The 27,483-nt window shown below is 38.8% G+C and overlaps 4 protein-coding genes across 16 annotated transcripts; 2 read left to right on the forward strand and 2 right to left on the reverse strand.

The window, feature by feature from the left end:
* Positions 1-6,639: 6,639 nt before the first annotated feature.
* On the forward strand, positions 6,640-10,125 carry LOC133730047 (farnesyl pyrophosphate synthase 1). The gene is made up of 12 exons (XM_062157700.1): positions 6,640-6,855; positions 7,242-7,266; positions 7,390-7,505; positions 7,623-7,709; positions 7,824-7,940; positions 8,023-8,111; positions 8,592-8,643; positions 9,013-9,108; positions 9,207-9,251; positions 9,354-9,443; positions 9,529-9,600; positions 9,746-10,125. Exons 1-12 carry the CDS (start codon positions 6,745-6,747, stop codon positions 9,872-9,874), a joined length of 1,029 nt encoding a protein of 342 aa, XP_062013684.1. The 5' UTR covers positions 6,640-6,744; the 3' UTR covers positions 9,875-10,125.
* A 1,060-nt stretch (positions 10,126-11,185) lies between these two features.
* On the forward strand, positions 11,186-17,047 carry LOC133730051 (C2 and GRAM domain-containing protein At1g03370). 3 transcript variants are annotated; one of them, XM_062157703.1, is made up of 9 exons: positions 11,189-12,021; positions 12,109-13,338; positions 13,743-13,925; positions 14,101-14,384; positions 14,508-14,624; positions 14,794-15,056; positions 15,289-15,457; positions 15,778-16,050; positions 16,168-17,047. In XM_062157703.1, exons 1-9 carry the CDS (start codon positions 11,673-11,675, stop codon positions 16,357-16,359), a joined length of 3,060 nt encoding a protein of 1,019 aa, XP_062013687.1. In that variant the 5' UTR covers positions 11,189-11,672; the 3' UTR covers positions 16,360-17,047. The 3 variants fall into 3 exon arrangements, with proteins under 3 accessions (XP_062013688.1, XP_062013686.1, XP_062013687.1); XM_062157704.1 differs by lacking the exons at positions 15,778-16,050; positions 16,168-17,047 and adding an exon at positions 15,556-15,672 and having other exon boundaries at positions 11,186-12,021; XM_062157702.1 differs by having other exon boundaries at positions 11,187-13,338.
* Positions 17,048-17,393: 346 nt separating this feature from the next.
* Positions 17,394-23,652, reverse strand: LOC133730052 (BTB/POZ domain-containing protein At5g47800). Of its 11 annotated transcripts, none has more exons than XM_062157713.1 (7): positions 22,679-23,652; positions 20,819-20,906; positions 20,106-20,240; positions 19,809-19,878; positions 19,304-19,708; positions 18,412-19,170; positions 17,394-18,153 (listed from the first exon to the last, which is right to left on the reverse strand). In XM_062157713.1, the coding sequence occupies exons 3-7, from the start codon at positions 20,162-20,164 to the stop codon at positions 17,557-17,559; spliced, it is 1,890 nt and encodes a 629-aa protein (XP_062013697.1). In that variant the 5' UTR covers positions 20,165-20,240; positions 20,819-20,906; positions 22,679-23,652; the 3' UTR covers positions 17,394-17,556. The 11 variants fall into 11 exon arrangements, with proteins under 11 accessions (XP_062013697.1, XP_062013695.1, XP_062013694.1 ...); XM_062157711.1 differs by having other exon boundaries at positions 20,106-20,272; XM_062157710.1 differs by having other exon boundaries at positions 20,106-20,299.
* A 1,643-nt stretch (positions 23,653-25,295) lies between these two features.
* LOC133730057 (protein phosphatase 1 regulatory inhibitor subunit PPP1R8 homolog) lies at positions 25,296-27,452 on the reverse strand. The gene is made up of 2 exons (XM_062157721.1): positions 26,923-27,452; positions 25,296-26,504 (listed from the first exon to the last, which is right to left on the reverse strand). The coding sequence occupies exons 1-2, from the start codon at positions 27,306-27,308 to the stop codon at positions 25,691-25,693; spliced, it is 1,200 nt and encodes a 399-aa protein (XP_062013705.1). The 5' UTR covers positions 27,309-27,452; the 3' UTR covers positions 25,296-25,690.
* Between the last annotated feature and the right edge of the window lie 31 nt (positions 27,453-27,483).

Consider the following 27,483-nt stretch of genomic DNA (forward strand, 5'->3'; position numbering starts at 1 on the left):
TGTACTAGCCTCACGCCATAATGACTACTACATACTCTTCCGCTGTTATCTACAGACATAATAAGAAGATGTGGTAGTACATATAGATAGGTCAATTCATTGAACATCCAATGCTCCGCTATTACAGAATAGTTTGAATCCTCATTCACTACTACTCCAGAAGAATTCACTAGTACCACCTATGTTGACCAGAATCATAGCATGTTGAATCAAACCTCCGGAATCCCAAATACGTACGAAACCTTAGAGAGCTAGAGCTAGAGTGTGCATCAGTTTAGTCCGCGAAAGAACTCAAGTCTAGCTTAGAGCTCGTAGTTGAGCCAACTTCCAAGCTCTTCTCCAACTTGCTTTCGGCCCCTAATTCGAGTGTGGTTTGGCACCCCCACTAGTTTGGGCCCCAAAACTGATTTGGGCATCCAACCAGAAATAGGCACCTGAACGCCAGCTTCACCTTCATCGTCGTTCCCGGCGTTCCATTACAATGTTGCCACATTACTTGCCATGCGACCACCACCATCCCCCCGAAATCCACTGCAGCCTCACCATGATTGCATCCAGACCAGCGAATCCACGCATTTGGGTACAAACCAAAAACTAGGCTGCTAAGGATTAGCGCAGTCATCAACCCCCTCAGTCGATTTGTTGGTCACTCTGCAAATTGCCTTGTCTCTAATCATAGGCTATCCACTGCCCTTCTCCTTAGCATCTACAAATCGGAGGGCCTAGACATCTAATAGTGTTCGCAAATCCCTAAAGGCCTTAAGGTGGCCTCTACTCGGTCAAACCCTACCCGGCTAACACGGTCAAGTTCAAGAGGTCAATAACTGCGACACCACCCTCTCCTTCAAAATCATCTATTATGGAGGAAGATTCCGGTTGAAAATTTGCCGACAGAAGTTGATGGTGGATCGTCGCGAGAAGACAGTGAAAGGCAAAGTGGGAAGGTCTGCTTGGTGTCAACGCAAATCGCTGTTGTTAAGGTCTCCAACCATGGCGGCTAGGGTTTGATAGCAAACAGAGGAGGATCCGTCTCATTTTTCTTTTTCCGCTTTCTATATTTCTCTCATTCAGTATACTCCCTTTGTCTTTATTAAAGGATAAAATTCTACTCCAACATAATACCTAAATAAAAGTTAAATTTAACTTTTACTAAAGCATCTATCTATATTTAGCTAGAGAGTACAGAGAATTTAGCCAAAAACTTAAACTTCCAAACGTTTTAAAGTAACTTAACTTGAAATTTAGCTTACCTTGCTAAAGCATAACTCAAAAACTCGCTAGCAATATTTCATGTTTTAGTTACTTTTAACTATGAAGATAATTATCACTGTTAGAGATGTCCTTTTTAGTTACTTTAATCTGGTGTAAATAACCCCATTTCATGTAAGTTAAGCTAGCCATTCCTTTGCTAGCAAAGATCACTCTCAAGAGAAGTATCTTGACAACGATAAATCCCTCGGGATGCCAAAAAGGTTGGGCCCAAAACCCAATAGCACCGTAGCTTGCTAAGTGCACCCAAATTGCTTTGGACACCCTAACAGCTCGAGGCACCCAATAAAGAGTACCAGGATCACTTGCACATTGTTGTCCAATTTCACCATTCTCAGCCACCAACCTAATATCTTGGCCAGCACTGGCTAGAGCAAGATCCGGCTAGTATTCAGGAAACCGAATTCTCCCTACTACATGTTAACCCAAAAATCCAAAACCAAGGGATAACAACCATATCATTGTTGATCGTCGGTAACAATTCTCATGGGTATAACTCCACTGTAATTGTTTAAACAACCAAATTGAAATGGGGGCCATCCATCATTAAGCAGATAAGCAAATGGATAATGAAGGGACAATTTTTCGAGTTGAGATCAATAGTGAATCTCCAATCAGAGCCACCTGAGATGGACAGGCCACAAGTTTGAGAAGACAAACATGAAATTGTCCAAGGATTGTTACAATAGAATGCAGCAGCCATGACTGCTTGAAGCATATCGGAGAACTGTGAGAGATGGAGAGACCCTGTGAGATCCCACATCGCCCAGGGGAGAGGAGGTGATGTGTCATAGATGTGCAAATTCACCTCCCCATAATAAGACGCATTTTGGGTGGGAGTCTAAGAACAAAACCGTGAAGATGAGACTCAAAGCGGAAAATATCTTATCATGTGGACTGAGCTGTGACAGACTTGTACTCGAGTTGTGCGACAACATAAGTACCTGAATAGATCTCCATTTGAGATGGAGGCAAGAGCAAAGAAGTTGACTGCTAGGGAGAAACCCTAACAACCACGACTCTCTCATTAAGGTTTTGCTAATGGCCTACCTAACTTGTCATCTTGTCATAAAAATTATTAAAATTTACATGACATTATCATAGTCATTGCTCATTAGCGTCTTTATGCTATGATTTGTAATAGTTCTATGTAATAGGAGTCAAAGCAGAGGAGAATTGCAAGTGGAAAATCTTTATTGTTCCTAATAATTAGTCAAAATGGCAAGGGAGGATGAATAATTAACTTTAAAGGTTAGTCGAGAGATCTCCTAAATATCAGTATGTGGTTAAAAGAATTGAAAATCTGTATTGTTCCTTGAGAGATTCTTTAGGTAAGGCAGGTGTGCAACGTGGCCGTATGTTCAGCCAATCATTGCCTATGCAGGAGGTGTTTTGAAATTCAATTAAAAAATAGAGAGATATGATTAGCCGGACGTACCACATGGCTGATACATTTGCCCTATTTAAGAATTTCTCTCCTTGCTTATGGGTAGCCTAAATGGCAAGGGTATCAGGAAATCAGCTTGAAAGGTTGGTGTGAGAGCTCCGACTCCTACATGCATATAAGTATATAACTAAAAGAAATGAAAAGATCGTGGGACTATTAAAATTTGGAAGTGTTGCGGCGGTAATCAAAACGATAAATAAATTGTTCATGTGGGAGTTCTCTGAATTACAATTAATGTGAGAGTTAGATGGGAAGGAACTCGAAAGTGTTATATTCTAAAACGGCGGCTGTACTAAATTGAAGTCGGGTGGGCATCGCTACTAGTCACTATCATGTGGAACTCGTGCAAATTATAAACTAAATGCCATATTTTTCAATGTCGATGGCTGGCCGGCTGCTCACGACTATCAACCGCCGTTGGATATTGCCAAATTACCTGATCCGGTGGTTCAAACTTAAAAAGAAAAACAAACAAAGTATTGAAATAATTGAAGACTAGCACAGTGACAGTAGCATGGCGGGCAGGCTGGCTCGTGTGAATGAATAATATATGCGTTGCTAGGCCCTAGTCTGAGACTCTGAGTATGACTGACTAGGCTGATATGATATCAAACAAACAAACAAACGTACAGTAGAATCTTTCTACCTAACCCAGCAACTCTGCAAGCTGTTAGTCCCCCAGTCACCAATTGGGTGCTCCTCGTTGGACTTTGTTATTCGCCCATGCCCTCGTTTTCATCTTTTAATCACTCTTATGCCATTGCCACCATGATTAACCATCACAACATTATCATAATTCATAAACAACCACGCAGGCTAGGTTTTATACTAAACAGGACCTTTTACGGGTTTTACCTAACAAATACAATTTAGAAAAACCTAAAGAAGAATGCAGTGGGAATCCACTTCCCAGCTTTCTTGCTTAATTTCTTTCTTTCTTTCTGTATTTTGGAAAGAGGTAGTTTCCTTCTTAAGGTGCATACCGAGCATACCAGTATGATTGGTATCACAATTCCCAATGACATGCATCTGATTCATACTAGCTAGTATACTACTTACTGTAATAAGAATCAATAGCGGATGCAGAAATTTATGTATATGAGGGCGAAAAAAAGTTGAAGGAACAAATATTAAAAACTATGGTGAACAAATCATAATTTTTCAATATTTCAATATTTCGATATTGATGATATGTTTAATGAATACATATTCTAACAAACAAAAAAACTATGAATCAATATATCTCTCAGTAGTCAGTACACATTTTGTTTTCATCTATTTCCCATAAAGTACTCACTATATTTTCTAGCAAAACAAAAGAACATTAAAAAATCAGCATGCATCAAAAGGAAAACCCACCAGCAATCCAATCTTTTTGTATAAAGACTGAGCAATACAATAGATTGAAATAGCATTGAAACTCTGTTACAATTTTATTGTTGGCAATCATCTTGTATTACTGAAAAGAAAAGGCATAATTGATAATTATGTAACCATAAACTACTCTTATAAATTAGAAATATATAAGTAAGAAAAGAAAGATTGTGCAGGAGCTTTGTGTCATTAAAAGAATGAGTGCTATATGCAAACCACGTCAGGCACTTCAAATTACTTCAGGTTAACCCCCCCTTTTGGTTGGATCAAAGTTAATACTGATGGTGCATGGAAAGTGGACTCCAACCAGGCTAGCTATGGTGGTGTTTATAGAGACTACAAAGGCTTGGTTATAGGTGCTTTCTCTTCTACTCTTGATATCCCTAGTTATGTGGTTGCAGAGGTCATGACGATCATTAAGGCTATTGAACTGGCTTAGGTTAGAGATTAGAAGTATGTATGGTTAGAGGTGGATTCTTCCCTTATACTTATTTTTCTCCGTCTTCCTCATCTGATGCCTTGGAGGCTTCGTATGCAGTGGAGCAATTGCTTGCATCGTATCTCTCAAATGCATTTCAAATCTAGCCATATATTTCGTGAAGGCAATCAAGCTGCTAATGCCCTTGCCAACTATGGTGCTTCATCAGATGACTTTACTTTGTGGGATTCAACTCCAAATTTTATGACGAGTCATTGTAATAGGGACCGTTTAAGTCTTCCTAATTTTCGATTTCGTTAATTTGTATTCTTTAGATAGGAGGTTAGCGTCGTTTCTTATGCCTGTCCTACTTTATTTCTCTTTGTAACCTTCTTTTCTTTAATAAATTTCACTCGCTTGGTCGAGTTTAAAAAAAAAAAAAAATTAAGAAGAGAAAGATTGACGACCAAAAAAAAATAAAAATAAAGAGAAAGATCAACCAACTGACTTGTAGTCAATGTTCTAAAAAACGGCCTAGGCGGCCACCTAGGAGGTAAGGAACGGATCAGATTTTGGCCTAGGCATTGCCCTTAGGCGCTGGGCTACTAGGCGGGGACTAGGCGGTGCTAGGCGGGAACTAGGCTGGGACTAGGTGGCCCTAAACCCTAATTTATTATATATTTTGACTATTTTTATATTTATAATTAATTTTTAGACTTTAAATATTTTTATTTATATTATTATAGGTCATAAAAATAATTTAAAAATTAAAAAAATAAAAACCGTCTAGTCCCCGTCTAGGCCCCTAGGTGCTAGTCCCCGAATCACCGCCCGACTAGCGCCTAGCGTTTTTTAGAACCTTGCTTTTAGTAGCAGACAAGTTAAATGCATTAAGGTTTCATGTGAAAATAATCCACTTGGATAAGTGTAAACTTGTAATTATGTAAGCTTGCTTTATTTAATTGTTGTGGGGCAACAATTTTCATTTCTTTTGTTGAGATTGCACGACAGATATTATATACTATATTATTGGTACAGAGGCGATAACAAATGAATATATGACATATATATGGAGCTAGTGACTAGTGAGCAAAAAACATTATTTTACTGGGGCCACTGCTCCCACTAGTCCTTACTTGCGTCCGCCCGCCATTGAGATAGGGATGGAATAAAATCTGCAGTATTCACCCTCTATTTCCAACCTTTACAACTTGACTAATGGCAAACATTAGAGAATGCTGCTTCAGCAATGAGCAATGAGCAATGAGCGAGCAGCTCTAAGAGCAAGTGCACCCGTAGTTAAGAAAAAGCAAAGTCGAGAAGTCAAGAATTCGACCAGTTAAGTTACTATTCACAGCCACTGGACATGGGTTAGCACATGTTTTTTTCTTGACCGGTCAACACTGTTCACTTTTTACTGTTTATAACACTGTTCATTCTACTGTTGGCTTTACTGTTCATTTTTACTGTTGATAGTTGCAATCTGAATTCAAAGTGGACCAATGGCTCTCTTCCACGCGTCACAGCTCTCTTCTCTCTCCACATACGTCACCCACGTTTGGGGAATGCATGAGCTGGCAGAGGCATTGGCTGGTCAAGAAAAATGTCAAGGAGCTGCCTTTTTTCTTGGGTTCGGTCATCAAAAGCCAAAATTTGGCTGGACAATATTGGACCGGTGGATGACTGTTTTTGCAGTTGCCCAGTCACTACATCATCATTCCCTCAATTTGCCCGGTCAAAAAGTGACCACTGGACTTGCTCTAACCTACCAATCTACTATCCTCAGTAATAATTATAAAATCTCTGCTTCATATTTTTTCTTTTTTGAGAAGAAGAAATTGCATATTATTAAGCAATAATACCTTAGCATTGATGGCACTGGTAACATGTTAATATCCTCATCTGCAATTCACTTGTTTGAGGACTGAGGCTAATTTTATTAACTTAATTTAATAATTATGTTATTGAAGGGTATTATAGGCACTTCAAAATTTGGTGAAGCCTTTGACACCAAAAGAGGGCCTCTAAATCAATAGTGTCTGGCTTGAGAGGATGGCAGAGAGTGCAATTAGTGAAAACTTGGGACCCAATTGTCTAATCCAGTTTTATTTTAAATGGGGGAAGTCGTTCCCCTCTTTATAGTTCGAGACTTGGACAGTGGTGCGTGAACACCAAAGACGTAGTCTCTCTCTCTCTCTCTCTCTCACATAATCAGAATCAGAATCAGAGTGTGGCAATGGCGGATCTCAAGTCAAAGTTCCTGAACGTCTACTCTGTTCTGAAATCGGAGCTCTTGGAAGACCCTGCCTTCGAATTCACTGATGCCTCTCGTCAATGGGTGGAACGGGTACCATCCCTCCCATCTTCATCTCTGCTTACATTTGCACATTTCCTTTCTTCATCCAAACAAAATGCAGATATCGCCAAACTTTTCACACTCAGATTCCCTCTAACTCTACAATTCTAAATTCAACAACCAAATTGATTTCAAAACACACACAAAGGCTTTGAGATCAATTGATGATATGCAGGATTTACAAGTTTGGAGATTGCAAAAAAGTAAAATAGTCGAAATTACTAGCCAGCTATTCAATTTGGTTTCTACGTGTGTGTGTTAGTAATCACTAACATTAATGTATACATCTCTGTATGCCTGCTTGTTGAGCACAGGCCTGATGCCATTAATTTAAATCTTTGTTTCCTGATTGTCTAATTTACTTGTGTTCATTACAGATGCTGGACTACAATGTGCCCGGAGGTGAGGCTTTATAATTCATCTACTTTTTAAGCAATCGAGTTTTTGCACACTTATAAGTTCAACTTTTGAGCTTGTTCCTAAATTTTTTTTGTTACTGATCGAGTCTTATTTGTATCGATGCAGGAAAGCTGAATCGCGGACTGTCGGTTATTGACAGCTACCAGTTGTTGCAACAAGGAAGGGAACTGACTGAAGATGAAATCTTCCAAGCCAGCGCTCTTGGTTGGTGCATCGAATGGGTATGGAACTGGGTTCTCGGTTCAGCCTGGAAATAATTCTCTCTTAGATATTACTTGTTCTAGTTCTTTTTCATCAATCTACAAAATTGAGTAAGAAGCTTACATTTCTACTTGCAGCTCCAAGCATTTTTTCTGGTTCTCGATGACATGATGGATGGCTCTCACACACGGCGTGGCCAACCTTGCTGGTTTAGATTGCCCAAGGTTTGTGCCAAAAATGAACATCTGAAGATTTCTTTATATATATATATATATATATATATATATTTTTTTTTTTGTTCACATTGTTGGTAAAGCTAACTGGTGTTTATCTTGTAGGTTGGTTTGATTGCAGCAAATGATGGAGTTCTACTTAGAAACCATATTCCAAGGATTCTCAAGAAGCACTTTAGGCAAAAGCCTTATTACGTGGATCTTGTTGATTTGTTCAATGAGGTAGTGGACTCGCACAGTGTTTGCCTGATCATTTTGCACTACAACATAGCACTAAATGCTAACATATGTAACGTTTTCTCAGGTGGAGTTTCAAACCGCTTCAGGTCAGCTGATAGATTTGATCACTACCATTGACGGGGAAAAAGATCTATCCAAATACTCATTGTCAATGTGAGTAAAAGATTGGAAACAATCTGTATCCATAGCACAGCTGCTTAGATCTTAGAATAACTAACCAAATCACGCACAAATTTTTCACTAATACAGCAGTTTATTATCTGTCTAGTATGTCACAAGATATAATAACTATTAAGAAATTAACAGACTCTTCTGGAGAAAGAATATAAGAGTTTGCATGAAAACACAAATGCATGCTCGTGATTGAAGATAAAATCATTACAGGGACTGATCTATCTGCCTTATTTTACTGTTAATCTATGCTAGTTTGTATCATAAGCCTTTACTGTTGAGCAGTGGGTCATGTGTATATGCATTCTGTCATCTATGAGGTATAAAGGTTTAAACTACTTTAATTCACTACCCTCACGAAGCAAACTGAATATGGCTTTCTCTTTTAGTTAATGTATTGATCATATTTCTATCATGCCATAATTCTATTTGTTAACTTTTAATGGTTTGGGTTTCTTGCAGTCACCGCCGTATTGTTCAGTACAAGACTGCCTATTACTCATTTTACCTTTCAGTGAGTACATATATTTATAGCAATTAAAGAAACTACAACATGAAGTGTAAATTTCTTTCTGCTCCAGTGTTCATGAAAACATTATTGTACTTTGTAAACCAGCATCTTTGTCCTTTTTGTTTGATTGCTCAAGTGCCTGCCTTTCCTTATCCTAGCTTCATATACCTAGACTGCGAAAGTTGATGTAATCCAGCATTTGTAAATTTCTTATCTTTTTTCTTACATAGTGATGATTTCTATTCAAGCAGTATACAAAGCATTTTTCATTTCTAGCATTCATGATAACATTAATAGAGGTTGCTTATTTGGTTCTGTTGTTTTACCTTGAAAGATTATGCTGACTGTTGGTATTGACCTGTATCTACTCAGGTTGCATGTGCATTGCTTATGTCAGGTGAGGAACTGGACAAGCATATTGATGTAAAGAATCTTCTTGTTGATATGGGGATCTACTTTCAAGTACAGGTAATGTTTTGTTGATATCTTATATGCAAAATACCTGTAAATTTTCTCTTTAATTGTTAATCAATAACTTGATATCATTTTTGTCTTTTGCTTAATAGGATGATTATTTGGATTGTTTTGGTGATCCAGAAACAATTGGAAAGGTGAGTTTAAGGAAGATGAAATACAGTAATAGTGTAGTTGAATATTTAGTCTGATACTTGTTTGATGTGTGGTGATCTTACTCAAGTTCTCTGTGCTATCAGATAGGAACAGATATTGAAGATTTCAAGTGCTCTTGGTTGGTTGTGAAAGCTTTGGAACTTAGCAACGAGGAACAGAAGAAAATACTACATGTATGTGATACCATGCAATTAATAGCGACTCTTATCGTAATAAAAGATTGATTGATTTATTAAAAGTTCCAACTTATGTTTCCAGGAGAACTATGGCAACCCTGACCCAGCAAAGGTCGCCAAAGTAAAGGCCCTTTACAAAGAACTCGATCTTCAGGTTTGAACATGATCTTATGAAGTTATTCCATTCTTCAATAAAATATATAGCAGTATAACATTTTCTACTAGTAGAATGAGTACTAGTAACTAGCTAGGTGCTGAAAAGATGGTGTTGAATCAAACTTTGTTCTGATGAATGATAGGGTGTATTTGCGGAGTATGAGAGGCAAAGCTACGAGAAACTGATAAGTTCCATTGAAGCTCATCCTAGCAAAGCAGTGCAAGAAGTGTTGAAGTCCTTCTTGGGTAAGATTTACAAGAGGAAGAAGTAGAAATGTGGGTCATGGAACTTGGAAGGAGTACTTGGACAGAGCTAGAGAAGGGCATTGTAGGCTAACTGGAAGATAAGAATTTATCCGGGATGTCTAATTTGTTTCCGATTTGTGCTTGGCAATTGCAATTCCTGACAAGGGAATTCCATTTTTCTGTTGTATTTGTATCTTAAATCTGAATAAACATCAGGGCTTGTTTAGCTGAGTGTTGAATAAAACAATATTATTGATGATTCCAATTTTGGAATTCAGACCCCATGAGCTCTATATTCACACATATTAATTATCAGAAAATTACAGAAACCATATCCTTTTCTAAAAGGAGGGCAAATGCAAAATGGTGACTACCGGAGCTGTCAACATTGGCAGTTGACGATTCCATTATAGATAATGACGAAGAATATAAAATCTGGGAAGCAGCAGCCAAAAACCAGCACCAAAACTCAACTTTTTGTTGACAAGAAGTGTTCCCGGTTGATATGTATTATTAATGTTTAAAGGAGATAAAATACCATGTTTAATGACATGGATGATGCCCCTAATCTGTTTTCAACTTTCAAGTCGACAATGGTGGGTGGTACCATCTATGCACGGCACTGGATTGATTGGAATATCTGGGTCATAGTAGTACACACCCCAAAACTACAAAAAGTGACTCGAGAGCCTCAACAAATGTTTTTTTTTTTTTTTTTTTTTATAAATAAGATTTGAGGATAACTCAAATCTTGATTAATAAAACTGTAAAGTAAGAGAAAGAATATTGTGCACAAATCAGAACAAAAGAAATGCTCTATTTATTTTGACGTGAATTTGAAGTTTCTAGCTGTAAAAAAAAGATAAAAAGATGTTTTTTTTTTTTTTTAAAAAATAAAAATAAAAAAAATAAAAAAATAAAAAAAGAGAAAGATAGAAAGCGTGCGTGGGATGCCAGGTGTGAAAGAAAGAAAAGTGAATGATATGGAATCCACAAATAAACGAAACGAGGCCGCTCAAACGCGGCAAAGAAGACTCGATCATTAACAAACACTGGTGGCTAGTCACGACCCCACGCCCACCGGCGTCTGTCTCTCTTAGGATTTGGGAAACACTAATGATCATCATTATCACTCTTAATTTAATTAATTATAAATTATATTATATGCAATCTGTGAATAACTCGTAGAAAATAGAAGTTTAAGGTTATGCGTGAATGAATGTATGTATTTTAAAAATAAGAAAGTCAACAGGTCAAACCTCCTCCTACGCGCTGTAGCAAATTGAAAAGAGAGGAGAGAAAGAAGGAAAAAGAGTATCTCATAAAAAAAAAAAAAAAAGTCTCCTACCTTTATTGATTGATTTCGAGTTTTCAAACTAGAACATGATTCATCTCTCATCATCTCTCTCTCTCTCTCTCTATTCTATTCTATTCTTACCAAAGATAACAACTTGAAGATTTCTCATCCTTTCCATTTTTGATATCTCCCCATAATTGCTCCTCATGTTTGTTTTGGAATTTGGATAATCTATCCCAAAACGGCTGGGTCTCTCTCTCTCGATCTCATTCTGTTCTGTTTTCTGGCGTCGTCCCTCAATTTGTTTTGTATTGGGAGTCGCACCCATTTTCGCCGGCATTGTCAATATTCAATGTCACCGCCACCAGTTGCAGATTTCTCTTAATTCCCATGATGCCATTCATTCCCCTCCCTTGATCAATCTCAATCTTTTTATCTTAATCTGCAACAATTCTTGTTGGTTCTCTCATACGGAAGGGAAGGAAGGAGAGGAAGATTGAATCGGTGAATAGATAGGAGAGGAAGAAATGAAGCTGGTGGTTCAAGTGATGGGGGCTCGAGATCTGCCGGCAATGGATCTAAACGGGCTGAGTGATCCGTACGTGAAGGTGAAGATGGGAAAGCAGAAGTTCAAGACCAAAGTGGTGAAGAAGACCTTAAACCCATATTGGGGTGAAGAGTTCACGTTTCGAGTCGACGACCTCAACGACGAGCTCCTCATCTCTTGTTTGGATGAAGATAAGTACTTCAACGACGACTTCGTGGGCTGCGTCAAATTCCCTGTTTCCCAAGTCTTCGATTCCCCCAACAAGTGCCTCGACACTTGTTGGCACCCTCTCCAGCCCAAAAGCAAGAAGCCCAAGCACAAGGATTGCGGTACGCATTTCCCTTTCCTTGATACTTTTGCATTGCATCATTTCCCAAAAATTCTAGTACTTATAATATGCATTGCTTTCATTTTAGGCGAGATTCTTCTTAATATCTCTCTTAGTACAAACAATGCATTCTCCGACTCCGCTTCCGAGGGTGATCATATCAGGAGGGATTCCGACATTGGAGGTGAATCACCCTCAAGGTTATCCGAAACGGCTTCCCCTCAGAGAGGCAAGCTTGATGAACTTCCATTCTCCGAAAAGGAAAAGACTCTTGCCCAGAAATCCCTTGCTGGCCGACTTGTTCAGATGTTCAATAAAAATCCTGACGCACCTCCAATATCTTCAAACCACTCTAGCAAAGCTGACTTGACTGAGCTTGTTGAAACCAAGGCCGACATTTCTGAGGCCACTTCTGAGGATCACTCCTCTTGTGTTCCTTTTGAAGAGCTAATGAAAACAATGCAGTTACGCGATCAGGCTACCGAAACCCCTGAGAACCTACCGGGTGGAGTGCTTCTAGATCAAATGTATGTTACTGAACCCAAACACCTCAACACTTTACTCTTTTCACCCGATTCTACTTTTCCAAAGGCCTTGGCAGATCTGCATGGAACTACAGAATTGGAACAAGGACCCTGGAAATTTGAAAACGACACCTTAAAAAGAGTGGTTACATATGTTAAGGCAGCTAGCAAATTAATCAAGGCTTGCAAAGGAAGTGAGGACCAAACATATCTCAAAGCCGATGGCAAGGTTTTTGCAGTTTTATCAAGTGTAAGCACTCCTGATGTTCCATATGGCAAAACTTTTAGGACGGAGTTGCTCTACTGCATTACACCTGGGCCTGAGCTGCCATCCGGAGAACAATCTACACGCTTTGTAATATCCTGGCGCATGAATTTTCTGCAGAGCACCATGATGAAAGGAATGATAGAAAATGGAGCTCGCCAAGGTTTAAAGGACAGTTATGAGCAGTATGCTACTTTATTATCGCAGAACGTTAAGCCAGCTGATTCGAAAGACCTTGGATCCAATAAGGACCAGGTTTTGGCATCATTGCAGGCTGAATCCCAGTCTGATTGGAAGCTGGCAGTACAATATTTTGCTAATTTCACTGTGGTCTCCACATTTTTTATTGGATTGTATATGCTGGTACACATCTACCTGGCTACACCCAGCACTATTCAAGGGTTGGAGTTTGTTGGGCTTGACTTGCCAGATTCAATTGGTGAATTCATTGTTTGTGGTGTCCTGGTACTTCAAGGAGAACGTGTGCTGGGTTTGATCTCACGCTTTATGCAGGCCAGAGTGCAGAAAGGTAACATCACCTTTCAGTGGTTGCTCTTTCTAATTTAATTAAACTGTTACCCTGCATAGCTATTTACCTTTCTCCAGCTGAGCATGATGTTTCTATTTCGCATTATGAATTTTTATTATTCATATGTTTGGACTGTGTTAGATAGATTGGCAATTTCTATTACTCTATCTAGACAGCCAGGTTATTTTAACTAAGCAAGTTTCCGTATTTTTCAATCAAGAAGTGCATTTGTCTTTTTGTTTCGGTCAATTCCTGCTTTGTCTTGCTCATCTTTTATTTTTCTCCTCTTTTAGGAGTGCACAATAATTTGCATATCCTGAACTGTTTCAAATCTTTAAGCCCCAGCTTCCTTTATGTTGGTATGATCTTCTCATTGCTTCCATCTTCTGTCTTTCTGATAATAGGCAGTGACCATGGAGTCAAAGCCCGAGGAGATGGTTGGTTGCTAACTGTTGCCTTGATTGAAGGAAGTAATATAGCAGCTGTTGATTCAAGTGGGTTCTCTGATCCATATGTGGTGTTTTCTTGCAATGGAAAAGCTAGAACTAGCTCAATCAAGTTCCAGAAATGTGACCCCATGTGGAATGGTGATTTTCATTTCCTGTTAATTGGGTTCTCTTTGTATATTTGCTTTGATCTAAACTTCCAAAGCCATTCTTAGTAACTGTTTTACAACAAGGCGATTTTAAAATAGTTAAGAGGACACCTTAGATTTTGCAACATTTTACTAGAATGTGACTAATCTTTTGTTGATTTTCACAGAAATATTTGAGTTTGATGCAATGGATGAGCCTCCTTCTGTGCTGGATGTGGAAATTTATGATTTTGATGGTCCTTTTGATGAAGCTACCTCTCTGGGCCATGCTGAAATCAATTTTGTGAAAACCAATATATCAGATTTAGCTGATATGTGGATTCCTCTTCAAGGAAAGTTAGCTCAGGCTTGTCAGTCAAAACTCCACTTGAGAATTTTCTTAAACAATACAAGAGGTGGCAATGTTGTTAATCACTTTTTAAATAAGATGGAGAAGGAGGTTGGAAAGAAGGTACGGATGTTCTATACTTTTGAAATTTGCATTATCAATGTTCCTTTTCTTCTGTCCCTTAGTAGTGGTGCTTTACACTCTTTTTTGTATTCTTACTCATCAGTTTAGTGAAAATTAATGCAGATTACTGTACGTTCTCCTCAAACAAATTCAGCATTCCAAAAACTCTTTGGGCTTCCACCAGAGGAATTTCTTATCAACGACTTTACATGTCACTTGAAACGAAAAATGCCCCTGCAGGTGCCGTTGATGTTGCTATACACCATGCTGATTTCTTAATGACCTTAATCTTACAATTTTTTCTTTTTCATTCTTTTTGAGGCACAGCTAGAGAAATAATCTCTCTCTGCTCATGAACTGCCATATGCTTCATAATCTGAATCTCTGAATAACAGTTTTTCCTGTCCAGGGCCGCCTATTTCTTTCTGCGAGAATAATTGGGTTCCATGCAAATTTATTTGGTCGCAAGACAAAGTTCTTTTTCCTCTGGGAGGATATAGAAGATATTCATATTGTTCCTCCAACTCTGTCATCTATGGGTAGTCCAACTATAGTCATGACTCTGCGGCAAGGTAGAGGTATGGATGCAAGGCATGGTGCAAAGACACAGGATGAGGAAGGCAGGCTGAAGTTCCACTTCCAGTCCTTCGTATCCTTCAATGTAGCGAACAGGTACGGAAAGGACATCCTAGATATCATGGCATCACTTTATCAAAATTGGAAATTTTCATTAATCCTTCTGAGCTTTTTCTGTCTTTGATTATTTGGTTGAAATAACCGTTGAATAGATCTCTGTCAATTATGCTCTTTTTTGTGCTTATTGAGATGAATATCTCATCTCAGCTGACGTTTTCATTTTCCAATCACTGATGCATGCATTGACGTAGTTGATGTTTCTATTCAGGACAATTATGGCCCTGTGGAAGGCTAGATCTTTGAGTCCTGAGCAGAAGGTGCAAATAATAGAAGAAGAATCAGAAGTCAAGAGCCTCCAAACTGAAGAGAGTGGGTCTTTCTTGGGCCTTGATGATGTCAGCATGTCTGAGGTTTATTCATCCTTGCATTCAGTTCCTGTGAGCACTTTCTCTCTGGACCATACATGTACCCTTTGTTGTTTTTCTTTCCTTCCCTTTTCGGTACAAATATTCACACGTGTTTTTTGGACCTGCAGTAAAGCTGCATCTCCTTTAGAATTATGAATCTATCTGCATCTCAGTTTCTTTTCACCTTCTGCCTGGTTGTTAGTTAAACTACAGTTTCCATCTTGATCATTCATCTCCCATATGTGGTACTCATGACAATACACATTGTGGTTCAATTATTTTCATTTGTGCACTTTCTGAACTTATGCTTTCGTTGACCATCAAATTTGTCTTGTTTGCCATTTTTTTAGACAAATTTCTTCTCAGAGCTATTCGGTGGAGGTGAATTGGATCGTAGAGTTATGGAGAAAGCTGGTTGTCTTAACTATTCTCACACCCCATGGGAATCAGAGAAGGGCGATGTCTATGTGAGGCAAATATATTACAGATATGACAAACGTGTTTCCCAATATAGAGGAGAGGTGACTAGTACTCAGCAAAAATCCCGCCTTTCTGATAGAAATGGTTGGCTTTTTCAAGAAGTCATGACCCTCCATGCAATTCCACTTGGTGACTATTTCAATGTATGAATAACCTGGAACTTGTGCAGAATTCTTAAAATAGTCCTTCTCGTAGCAGTTGAAATTTTCTCCGAGTCACCTCTCCTTTATCATTGACCAGTCCCATTTCATCATTTGCAGGTTCACATCCGATACCAAATTGAGGACTCGTCCTCAACACCACCAGGGTGTCTGGTAAAAGTATACTTTGGCATTGAGTGGCTCAAAAGCACCAAGCATCAGAAAAGAATTACAAAAAATGTTCTCAAGAATCTGCAAGATCGCCTAAAGGTCTCCTTTGCTGTAGTTGAGAAGGAGTTCACATCAAGATAGTGGGTTATTTGGTGCATTTCTGGGATTGTAGGCATTTGACATGGAGAGGGCTGATATTCATTTTATAAAGCACCCTTTTCCTGATATTTCATCTTTCTATGGCCAAGCCTGGCAGAAGTGGCTCGACTGCATGACTTGTCAGGTTTGCTATCATCCAAATCCGTTTAACAGCTTTGGCATGCAGAGGTGCGGTAGCACTTATATGACAGGCTTGGTGTATTTGAAGGTCCAAGTGTATATCTAGATGCTCTTCTGTGTACCAATGGTGAAGTGAAAAGGCAGGCATGATTATGGACTGTGCGAAACACTGTTTAGTGCCTTTCAGAAAGAATCTGGACTAGTTTAGAAAGCCTAGTTGATAGTTCCTTGTTGTGAATAACTGATGCAGATGTGCAATAACTTGGTTCATCGGATTGTGAAGGTTAAAGCCTTGAGCCTTAAAGTAGATACAGAAGTGGCAGGTCTAGTTTTTGTGGTCTTGCCATTGCAGGTCAAACAACAGTTCTACACTTCTACTTCACTGTCAGTGGTAATCATTCTTTTAGAATAGCTCAAACTCGAAAGGTAGTACCAATTGTAGTTTAATGAGGTTGTTTGAAACTTGTATAAGAAAGTTTTGCAATGGCCTAGCTTCAGTTAACTTAAGTATATAAAGAAAATAATTAAAATCAAACATCTTTTGATCATAGATTTAGTATGTTTGCCTTTCTCTTCTGTGCTAAACAGATGATCCAAATGACTTTACTCATCCATTATTCCCTTGAAAATCCATTTGCAACCAACTAGTTAAAAAGTGAAGATAACAAGGATTGAAGCTGTCTCTTAGTAGTAAAGCTTTGGGCCTGATTTTGAGATAATAAGACAGAGGCTCCCTACGTGAGGTAGAGCACGTTTCACAGCAAACTTGAATAAAATAATCCAAAAATGATTGTGGGACGTTGGCAGAAATTAGAATGAAGCTGCAGTACCTATATCCAAAATTGGCGTATGCATATGTAGGTTAATCTCTGGTTATGCTAACCAATACAGCTATATGCTTTGAATTTCCACAGCATTACTGACGCAATACTATATTGAATAGGGCGCACAACATTGTTCAGAACTCCAGAATTTTCCAAAACAAAAAACTTAAATTCATGTACATGTGCAAAATAAGAAAGGGAAGAAGGATGAATGTTGATACATATATTTAGTTTGCTATCTGTCTTTGGCTTTGTCGCGGCCATGCTCTGATGATCTACTTCCCTTGTGTATCATCTTGCTGGCGTCCAACTTGCTCCCAGCTGATAATATTCCCAGCTCCCTGATTTCTCTTCCCATATTTACTTCTTCCACTTGTATTTCACCCCTATTCAAGGCCCTTCTTTCCGTGAATTCCACTGCAGACTTTGCTTCTGATCTTTTCCTTTGCTCATAAATATCTCTCTTTCCAGTAGCATTCGTGGTTTCAGAAACGGCATTATTGGTTCTTCTCGTGCCCTCCCCCCTACTGAGTTTTTCATCATCTCCACCCAATCTTTGCTTAGCTGCATGATCTTCACCCCTGCTGGTAGTTGATGTTTGTTTTCCTGAGCTGTAAAGTTGCTCCAGCTGGCCCGGTAGTCTATGAGATGTCGCTGCTGCCTTAGAGTTGGAACCTCTCTCTTGCTCAAAGAAGAGGACTTGCACAACAATCCTCAATGGTAGCCTCTCATTTTTGACAGCATGAGCACGTACCTCTGGCGACAACTTCTGGCAGTCTAAAATGCGGCACAAGCGCTTCTTATCTGCCTTGCTCAGATCAGAGTGCTCCTGCTTCATATATATAATTAAGAAGCCACAACATGAAATTAAGTAGAGAGGAACCATGTGAAAACTAGTACCCAAAAAAAAAAAAAAACTACTTCGTGCACTGCACAGCATGAAATTAGACAGAGGAATTATATGCATGTCTACTGTCCATTGCCTGCTTAAGAGCAAATTGTATTCCAATTCATTCTTATTGGTAGCTACTAATATTGAATATATGATTAATTCATGTATGGTAATTAGTGACAGAGTTTAATTATTTACCTTTAAATAAATGTTAATAGCCTTGTAGATGTCATCATGGTCTTCCCTAGCCATATCTGGCAAAGCTTCAGCAAGAGTTGCCACTTTTGATACTGGCATGTTGGCATCCCTTGCAACGACTTGAAGGTAAGAATCAATGATCTTCCCAACCTTTCTTACTGTCCTGAAAAAGTGGTGGCTGTTTTCTGCAGCTGCTGCAGGGGATTGTCTTCTCCATATCACCAAGAAACTTTGCAAGAGTGCCAACACTAAGTCAATATCATAAAATTCAGGGTCAGTGGGTGAGTGTGAAGGAAAAAGCAGGTCATTCACGGTTGCCTCTTCAAGTTGTAGACTGGATCTCCTCAAGAGTTCTCTCTTTGTCACCGGAGACACTCCTCCTAGATAACTTGCAATAACAAGAAGCCTTAGCAAGAAACCAACTGAAACCGATCCCTTATCTCCAGGAATCATACTAGCAATGGTATCAACAATCCTTCGATTCTTTTCCATTAATGTTTCATCATGATTATAATCGCTATTTTGATCCGGAGGAGGTCTAATGTTTGTGGTGTCTGGTAGCCAACGGCAAGCATAGACGTGCAAAGCCTCCCCAATGAGCTGTGGTGGCAGCATATAGGTTGATCTAACAGCAGTAACTATACACCGAAACAGGTCTATATCAAGGTCTGATATATCCTCTGTCCACCAATCCTTGGGGACAGAATGATGATGCTTTTTGTTGTAACCAGGTCTGGTATAAGTGTATGACCATGTCACCTGAATTTACAGATTAATACCCAATTATATACATTAGCTTTAGCAAACAAGTAAAAAAAAACTAACAATTTAGCTTCTTAAAGAAGAGAATCAAGGAGAATAATAAAAGGTGAAGTACAAAGATAAATATGACCTGTGGTGGGGGTGTAAGGATTTTTTCAACAATTGAATCGATGCACTTTCTGATGATTCCAAGATTCTCAGACCAGTCAGGCAACTTAACAGTAGTTTGTAGTGTGACGATGGAGTCTTTCCAACCTTCGAGAATGCATGAATTGAGGAAAGCCTCGAGTTTTAGGACAAAATTTCCCTTGTCTACAGATTCAGTCATTTCAAGGAATTTAGCAGCACAATATGCAGGTAAAAAGTTATAGGCACTGAGTTTTATTTTAATTCCATAACAGAACTTAGCACACAGTTCAAAAGCTTCTTCGCCTCCTGGAATGTCGTGAAGCTCTATGTTCATTTTTTCCAGATCACCAGAATCACAGCAAAGCCGTTGTAATAGACCGCATTTTGGAAGCAATGGAAACTGCAGCTAACAGAACCACAATCAACTATATATTTCATTCTTCACCTGATAACACCTACACCTACACATGTACACAAATTATTCCTTAACAAAAATCAATTCATACCTTATGGAGAACATAACTGATGTTGTTGATTTGTATGAGAAGGTCGCTGGGTACATCTGAAACTACAGACCTGCAGATAAGTTATACATAGTGAGCAGTACTAGATAAGTGATCAATTTCTCCTGGCTCCATAAAAAGAATCCAGTACTATATAGGCTGCTTTTAACAATTTCATTACTGCTATTTGTGTGAGAATGTATCATGCTATGTAATATGTACCTCTAACGCATTTCCATATTCATCTATGAAGTAAATAGATCAAGCGGTAATTCCTAACAACTTATAAAGCTATAATACCTGGTAGCTCGTTCAGTGTAGAAGGTATCCGGCTTGGTCCCAATTTTCATAAACTTCATCTTCAAATGTATTGGTATATGTATATATATTCTTAACCAATGATCAAAGCAGCACTTGTCCCATCAAATCTGAAAACTGGTGCAGCATGCGAGCTGTTTGGTTGATTTCTAAATTCCGAAAAAGATTCAGACAGCCTAAATTGAATGATTTATAGGAATGATTTCAATATATTCAAATATATTAGAACATTTAGGTCAATATGCAAATAGATTTCTGAAAAGAGATTCTATATATATATATATATCACCTCATTAATTGAGGTCAGATTTTTCTGAAAAGATTCTATCTATATCACCTCATTAATTTTGGTCAGATTTTTTTTTTTTCTGAAAATAATCTGTATATATCACCTTATTAATTAAGGTCAAATTTTGCAGCAGAGTACAATGTTCAACATCTAAAGTGTGTGTATATGGATCAAATACAGTGAAGTTTACTTAGAGACTTGCATTTCACCAATTAGCTCCCGTATCAGAAATTTTAATTGAGTAGTTGAGAAAAATCAAAATGATATAGAGGATGCAGCAAAGAATAAAATTGCATGCTGTATATATACATCAGTACATGCAAATATGGATTCAATCAAAAGCTATACGGCATAAGGAATGAATCCATTTGTTTGGTACAGATAGGGGCTAGCTCACGGCACTTACCTAATCGATCACCTTAAACCCTGAAATCTAAGGACTAAGGTTCAGTCGAGACTTGTGGACCACCACCATCTATCTTGTTCCTGCAAGACTAGCAGCGGCAAGCCACCCCTTTATGTTATACAGCAAGCTAGCTAGCTACGAGGAGATGGAGTTTCTAAATAATAATTGATATCGAGGAAATTAAAGAGAGTAAGTGTGGAAGTATAAACTGCAGCAATTCGATCTTTGCGAGGTGAACAGAATTACTGTGAGAGATGATGAAAGATGAGATCAAATGTATATATACAAAGGGTGAAGGGCGTCTAGTTGATGAAGCAGCTCAATTAAATCTTATTTGGACGTTACTGAAAAGTTAACTCAAGTGGTTGAGACTCATTTATATCGATCCTGCCAATTAGTCAAGTCACTGACTCACTGACCCCTCCAAAAACGTACGTTACTAGTCAAGAACCAGCAAGCAAGCATTGTTGACTTACCATCCTTAAGTTAATTTATATTAATTGGCTAATCAATGACATGATGAACTGAGATGAACTGATCATGACTTCATGCATGAGTTCATCATCAGTACTACTAGTTGGACTGAATGACTAATAGTATTGATTAAATGATTCAAACCAACAGATCAGATGAATATCTGAATCAAAGCAGATGATCAATTTGCAGGTGATTGAACCATGCATGGATATCATTGATCTTAAAACATAGCGCTCATCTGTTGACAATGAAGTGCCATAAAAAAATCATGGTCGACCTATAATGGGGTACGTTGTATTCAGATTAATATTAAGTGGACAAAAGAACATTTATATAACACATGAATAAAAAGGATAATATTGTATAAGCTAAGAAAAAGGGACAAATGGAAATGGAAAGAATAGTACTAGCTTGAATTGAGGATATGATCATATCGATCATGATCATCATGTCAGCTGCCAGAAGCCTTTTAATGTTAATTATCAGCACTGATTGGTAGAAGACCTGAGCTTAGGCTACTGTGGTCTGTGCTTTCCCAGACAAGTGGTGGTAAAGAAACACAGCACCCATGCATAGTCGTATATATATCAACTCTAATGTAATTAAGCAGCATAAGCCTTGCAACACACCTTTTTTTTAAAGGTATCAACTTTACTAGCTAGATCCCACATCATATATAAAAGAAAAAGTAGCCATATCAAAGTGAATTAGGTCAGCCTTGCTCATCATGAATCAAGTAATACACACGTACGAACATTGTATATGTAGATGGTCATGTATGAGTACAAGTGCGACCTAAATACATACATATCTTTGAATTCGATCTGGAGTTGGGAAAATTATTAATTGGAGGCCATTTGATCACCAACATGCTCTCTCTTTAGCTATTTTAGGCGGCACCCTCTTTTGACATTTATAAAGGAACCCCTGCATAACCTTCAGAAGGTTTTGTTCATTTCCTTTTGTCCATATTATTCTATTGGAATTTTCTTTTCTTCCACTGTTTGGCTGATTTACTGGATTTTTATGTATATGTAAGAAAAAGCATGTCTAGCTCACAGTATGTTTAGACATGATATATTTAACCTCTAGCTGGCTACCAAAGTAAGGGCAGAATCTTTCTTTCACAATTTCATCTGTAATATACAGAACAAAAGGCCAAGCCACCATGATCAAGCTTTTGAATTAGTTAATTACTTTGTTGGGGTTATTTACCAATTACAACATGTATGCAAGTTAAGCTGAATGTTCCTATGAAATTCAAATATCATCACGTCAATCTCTCTCTTGCGTATATAGGGTAACAGAATTCTAGTTAACAGCAATCCCACTATTCCAGAACTGCAGATCGAATAATAAATTAAGCCTGATGAAAGAACGTACCGGCAGTAAAGAAATGAATTGGTTTAATTCCAAGCCAGCAGCTAGCAGCAGCATTTTGCAGCGGATCAAATTCAAAGCAACAACTTTAGCTTCAAACTTCCAAGTCCAAGTGATGAGTCACGGATCGATCAATATATATAATTGCAGAAAGCCAGTGCGGATACCAAAGTGGAACCACTTAATAGTTAAGTACTCGAGCTAGCGATCATGGCAACAATAAGGAGATAGCTAGCTAGTCAGCTGGACTGCTGGAGGGGGTTAGTTCCAATTAATAAGCATGCACACGCAGATATATATATGCATGCATATATATATATATATAGTACTCAGAGGAAAGGCAGATCGAGATGGATTGATAGGGAGAAAGAGGGAGACAGAGAGATCGAGCTCATGATCGAGTTAATAATTATATATATACGAGTATGTGTAGGCTAGAATGATATAGAGCAAGTGATCGAGAGACAGTACTGACTAAAGATATTAAAATGATCGATCTAGCTTGATTGAAGTTGTGGGGAGGGAGCTACCTAGCTAGCTACAAAGAGAAAGGAGAGAGAGAGTGTGTGGGGGTGGTTGGGATTAGTCAACATGGTAATGTATGAAAAGCAAATATCATTAATATATTGAGTCTGGATGAATAGATGGATACAAGGCTGCCATGCTATAAAGGAATATCATGGATCAGTCGACTCTTGTTGTAGGAATGAATGAATGAATTATGAGCAATTTTGACACCCAATTGAATTCCTGTTCACCTCCACTGCTTGAGCTGGATTGAAAATTCAGTAAACAATGAAATAAAGAAGAAAGACATATGAAATAGATGGATATGCAAGTGGTAAGTGGCCGGGAAAATAAGACCAATCCTAGTGCCCTTGCTCATCATGTAGGACCATTCCTTTAATCTGTAGCTACTTATAGGTTGGGCAGTCTAGTCTCTACAACTTAGTGAATATTGATATCCAGAATAGGAAGATCCTGCATTGTGTTCCTCATCATGCTTCCCCCCACTACGTAGGTATATTCTTCTTCTCTTTCAAAGGAGTTGGTTCCCCTTGATTTGCATGTCGCCCACGTGTCTCCTCCTCTACCGTTGCTTACATCTCATACCCTCACTGATGGGATGTCCTTGTCGGTTGCTTTCAAGGCCGCACTCAGACAAGTATTTCTTTCCTTCCTTCCACTCTCAACTCTCCAAGTGATTGACCCACAAAAAAAAAAAAAAAAAAAATAGAAAGCAAAGCGTCGACCTCCATCTATCTAGAATTTAGTTTTACGCGCGTTCCAATCTGTGCAACGTGTATATCACTCTAGGTTGATCATCGACCTAATTAGAGACAGTCATGCCCCACCCAGTCCCATCAATCCCTTAAGTGTTGAAACATGATCCACCGGCTTGCTCACTTGGGTTCTTGATTAACTTGCTTAGAGCTAGCTAAATTGATCCAATTATATTATGATGACAAGCTGCTGATGATCAGCTAGTCTAACATGATACATAAGAGATGACTGATCAGATTGAAATACGTAAATCGATCACACTTTCCGGTCTCTTTTAATTAACTGATCAGATTTCGTTATCATTGTCCATTACCTAAGATTAATCTTTGCAAAAGGCCAACCATGTAATCTACTATAATGTGCCTTTCATACTCCTCCTTTTGTTATAGTACCTATACAATTATGCATTAACTAATGTCCATTCCCCCAGTGTGGACGTGCATATTACGGACTGTAAGCGTTTCCCACACTTTATGGTATTATCACCGATTCACCGCCACCACAAAGATTCCTCCTCTCTTCCCAAACTTTTGTAGGAACTTTCTACCATTTATAAGGCCTTGCTCACTATATTCTACTAGGCACGCATGCATATATGACTGTTCAAGTGAAACCCTATATAGAGCATATAAACTTTTGATTAGAACAGAAAACATGCTTAGACTTTAAAGGAAGAAAAGCGACTAGAGATTATTTACAGAATGAATATATAATGTCAACTTCCTGCATCTGCATGTGCAGGTCATGTAAAATCATAGCCTCAATATACCTGCTATATGGGAGTAGTCAATATCTACTCTATCACAATGGCCCCTAGCTAGTACTGAGTTCTCCAAAAAGCAAGGATCTTCCAAATTTTGGCAATCAGGTTCAGTTGGGTACACCACATTGCCCATGCCTCATTCCACAATAGGGGCACAGTGCTTGTTTGCATTTGCAGTCTGCAGGGTCATAAGACTCATATCTTCTTTGACGTATATGCCTCTACCAGATTCTCCTACTATTACTACCACCTTACTTTTCACAATTCTTGTTTCTTATTTGTCATGTCTGCACTAAACTACATGCATGTATTTTGAGTGCGTGTGTGTATTGTTGGATCCCTATACTGTCATACATACATGAAATGTCTCCTACTTTCAGGATTTTCTTTGGTTTTCAAAATAATTTCATGCGTTGGATATGTGAATTATTTAACATGCAACCCATCTCTTTTCCATACATAAGATTTTGCCTTCATGTATGTTTACCTAGTTTTGACAACGCTTAATATGCTAAAGATGTGCAACAATCCATAATTTTGACAAGCCTACAAAGCAATTGAGATACTACAACATACTAACAAACCCCCTTGCCATATCATTATCAAGAAAAAAAAGTTGAACACTGTATCAGCATCTCACACCAGACTTGCACCACCATAAACATATCATATCAGGTTTGAAAATGAGTTAAATAAATGACATACCTGGCAGCATCATATACGGCCTTTCCATTCCCTCTATGGTTACACAGTTTCGAAGCCACAATCTCAGACAGTAACTGGTTTGGAGATTATGAGGCAGAGCATGCCAATACAAAGAAATTTGTTGATGAATTACAACAAAAATCCCATCCACAAGGGAAGCAAGACCATACAATTTTCATGCGTTACAGCTTTTCAACCTCCAAAACATTCCCAAACCCAAAAAGAGGAGAATAAAACAATCCATCCACAAGTTCTTGCTTCAATCAGTCTCCAAATAAATCATCCTCGTCATCATCAACTTGGCCTGAGTTAGTTCCATGGTTTGCATTCGATGGCTTTTCATCAGAGTCTTTACTTGGAGAGGCAGTGGAACTAAGTGAAGGATATGCCCAGGAAGTGCCCACTTTGCCCGAATAAGATTCTCCATAAAGGTCATCATATATCCCACCTTTTGGAGCAGTTTTGACTCTATCTAAGACTTGTTGTAATTTTTCAGTCATCCCCTTGTGGGAATTATTCGCTTCCTTGGCAGATGATTGCTCCTTCCCTTTGGGAATTACTGTAGTCTGTACAAGGGATCCATATTTTCCAACAAGACTTTGCCCTTCTTTTACACCTATCGGACCAGGTTCTGTTTCTACATCCACACCATCTGATATACCAACAACTTCAACCAACTCTCCTCCAACTTGATCCCTGAATGATACTCTTGCCTTCTTAATTCTCTTAGAGGCTCTCTCCGGATGCTGGGTGTCACCATTTTTGTTTGCGGAGTTAGCTGACTCATTGGGCCTAGGCAGTTTGCTAGACCTGGTCAGACCATAACGATTTAGAAGCGTATTATAAGCGACGACAGCTTCTTCATCAGATGGATCAGGTGGTGGTGGCAGGTCAACCTCGGAAGGCATTGGAGGACGAGGAAAAAGAGCTGCATCGTTCTTTGTTAAGACATAAGTTCTAGTTGATGCAGCAAACCGCAAAGACTGCCCAACTTCAAGCTCAACAGGGGTATCTTTAGTCACGCGTTCGTTTGCAACAAAAGTACCGTGCGCAGATCCCAAATCAATTACATATATGCTGTAGAAAGGATGAAAGGCAGTAAATGGCATGAAGAGTAGCAAACTAAATGCAAGAAGGTTCAAAAACATGATGAGATTCAAGAGGCATCATCCCAACACAAAATGTAGAGATGAGAGCAGCTGTCATGGGGAAGTTATCATGAAATCTATGTGAAGCTCCTAGATGATCTCAATGAATTGAATCATAAAAATTAAATGTCTAGTTCAATAAGGCTAGTCGGGTATTGTCTGAAAGACCAGACTCCTCCAACCCAACAAACAATGAGGGATCCTAAATGTGAAACTTGCAGCAAACTAGATTGGAAGGAACCATATCAAGAGGTAAAACAGAAAGACAAATTAGATTCAAACAATAATATACAAGTAGAGTAACTGAAGGCAGGAAACAGAAGATGTAAGCGGAGAGAGAAGTGGACCTTCCATTCTTGTGAGGAACAACAACAGCATGGTGGCGGGAAACAGACTGATGATCAAGCACAAAATCACAAGTATGAGATTGGCGGCCAAAGATGTTGCGGCGCCTATCAAGAGGAATGCGGTCGAGAAGCTGACCATCCTTCAAGACTTGAAGAAAATAAACACCAGGGCGGGGATCCATTGCCCACTCGGGGGGCTGCCAACTCGACTGACCCTCACCAATCTGAGTCAGATGCTGATGCTGATGCTGAGGGCCGGCCTCCTGAACAGCAACAGCAGGGGGGCTCTTCTGAGCTGGAGTGGAGGATTTCGCATTGGCATTCACTGAGAAGGGTTCCAAGGACTGAGCTTTCCTAAATCTATCAAGCCCAGCTCTGCCGTACATGATGGATGGATGCAATTCTGACTGGCATCAGCAGCGCTCAAATCCAAACACACACTAGGTAGATGTTATTTAACCATCATCCAACACACTAAAAAATTTGAGATTCAAGACCGTCGGAAGTGGCCGCAAAAAGGGTTTAGCCTCCTTCTGCCGCCGTAATTACTTGTTTCTCCCT

The sequence above is a fragment of the Rosa rugosa genome, chromosome 2 (assembly GCF_958449725.1).
Source record: "Rosa rugosa chromosome 2, drRosRugo1.1, whole genome shotgun sequence".
In the NCBI taxonomy this organism is placed as follows: domain Eukaryota; kingdom Viridiplantae; phylum Streptophyta; class Magnoliopsida; order Rosales; family Rosaceae; genus Rosa; species Rosa rugosa.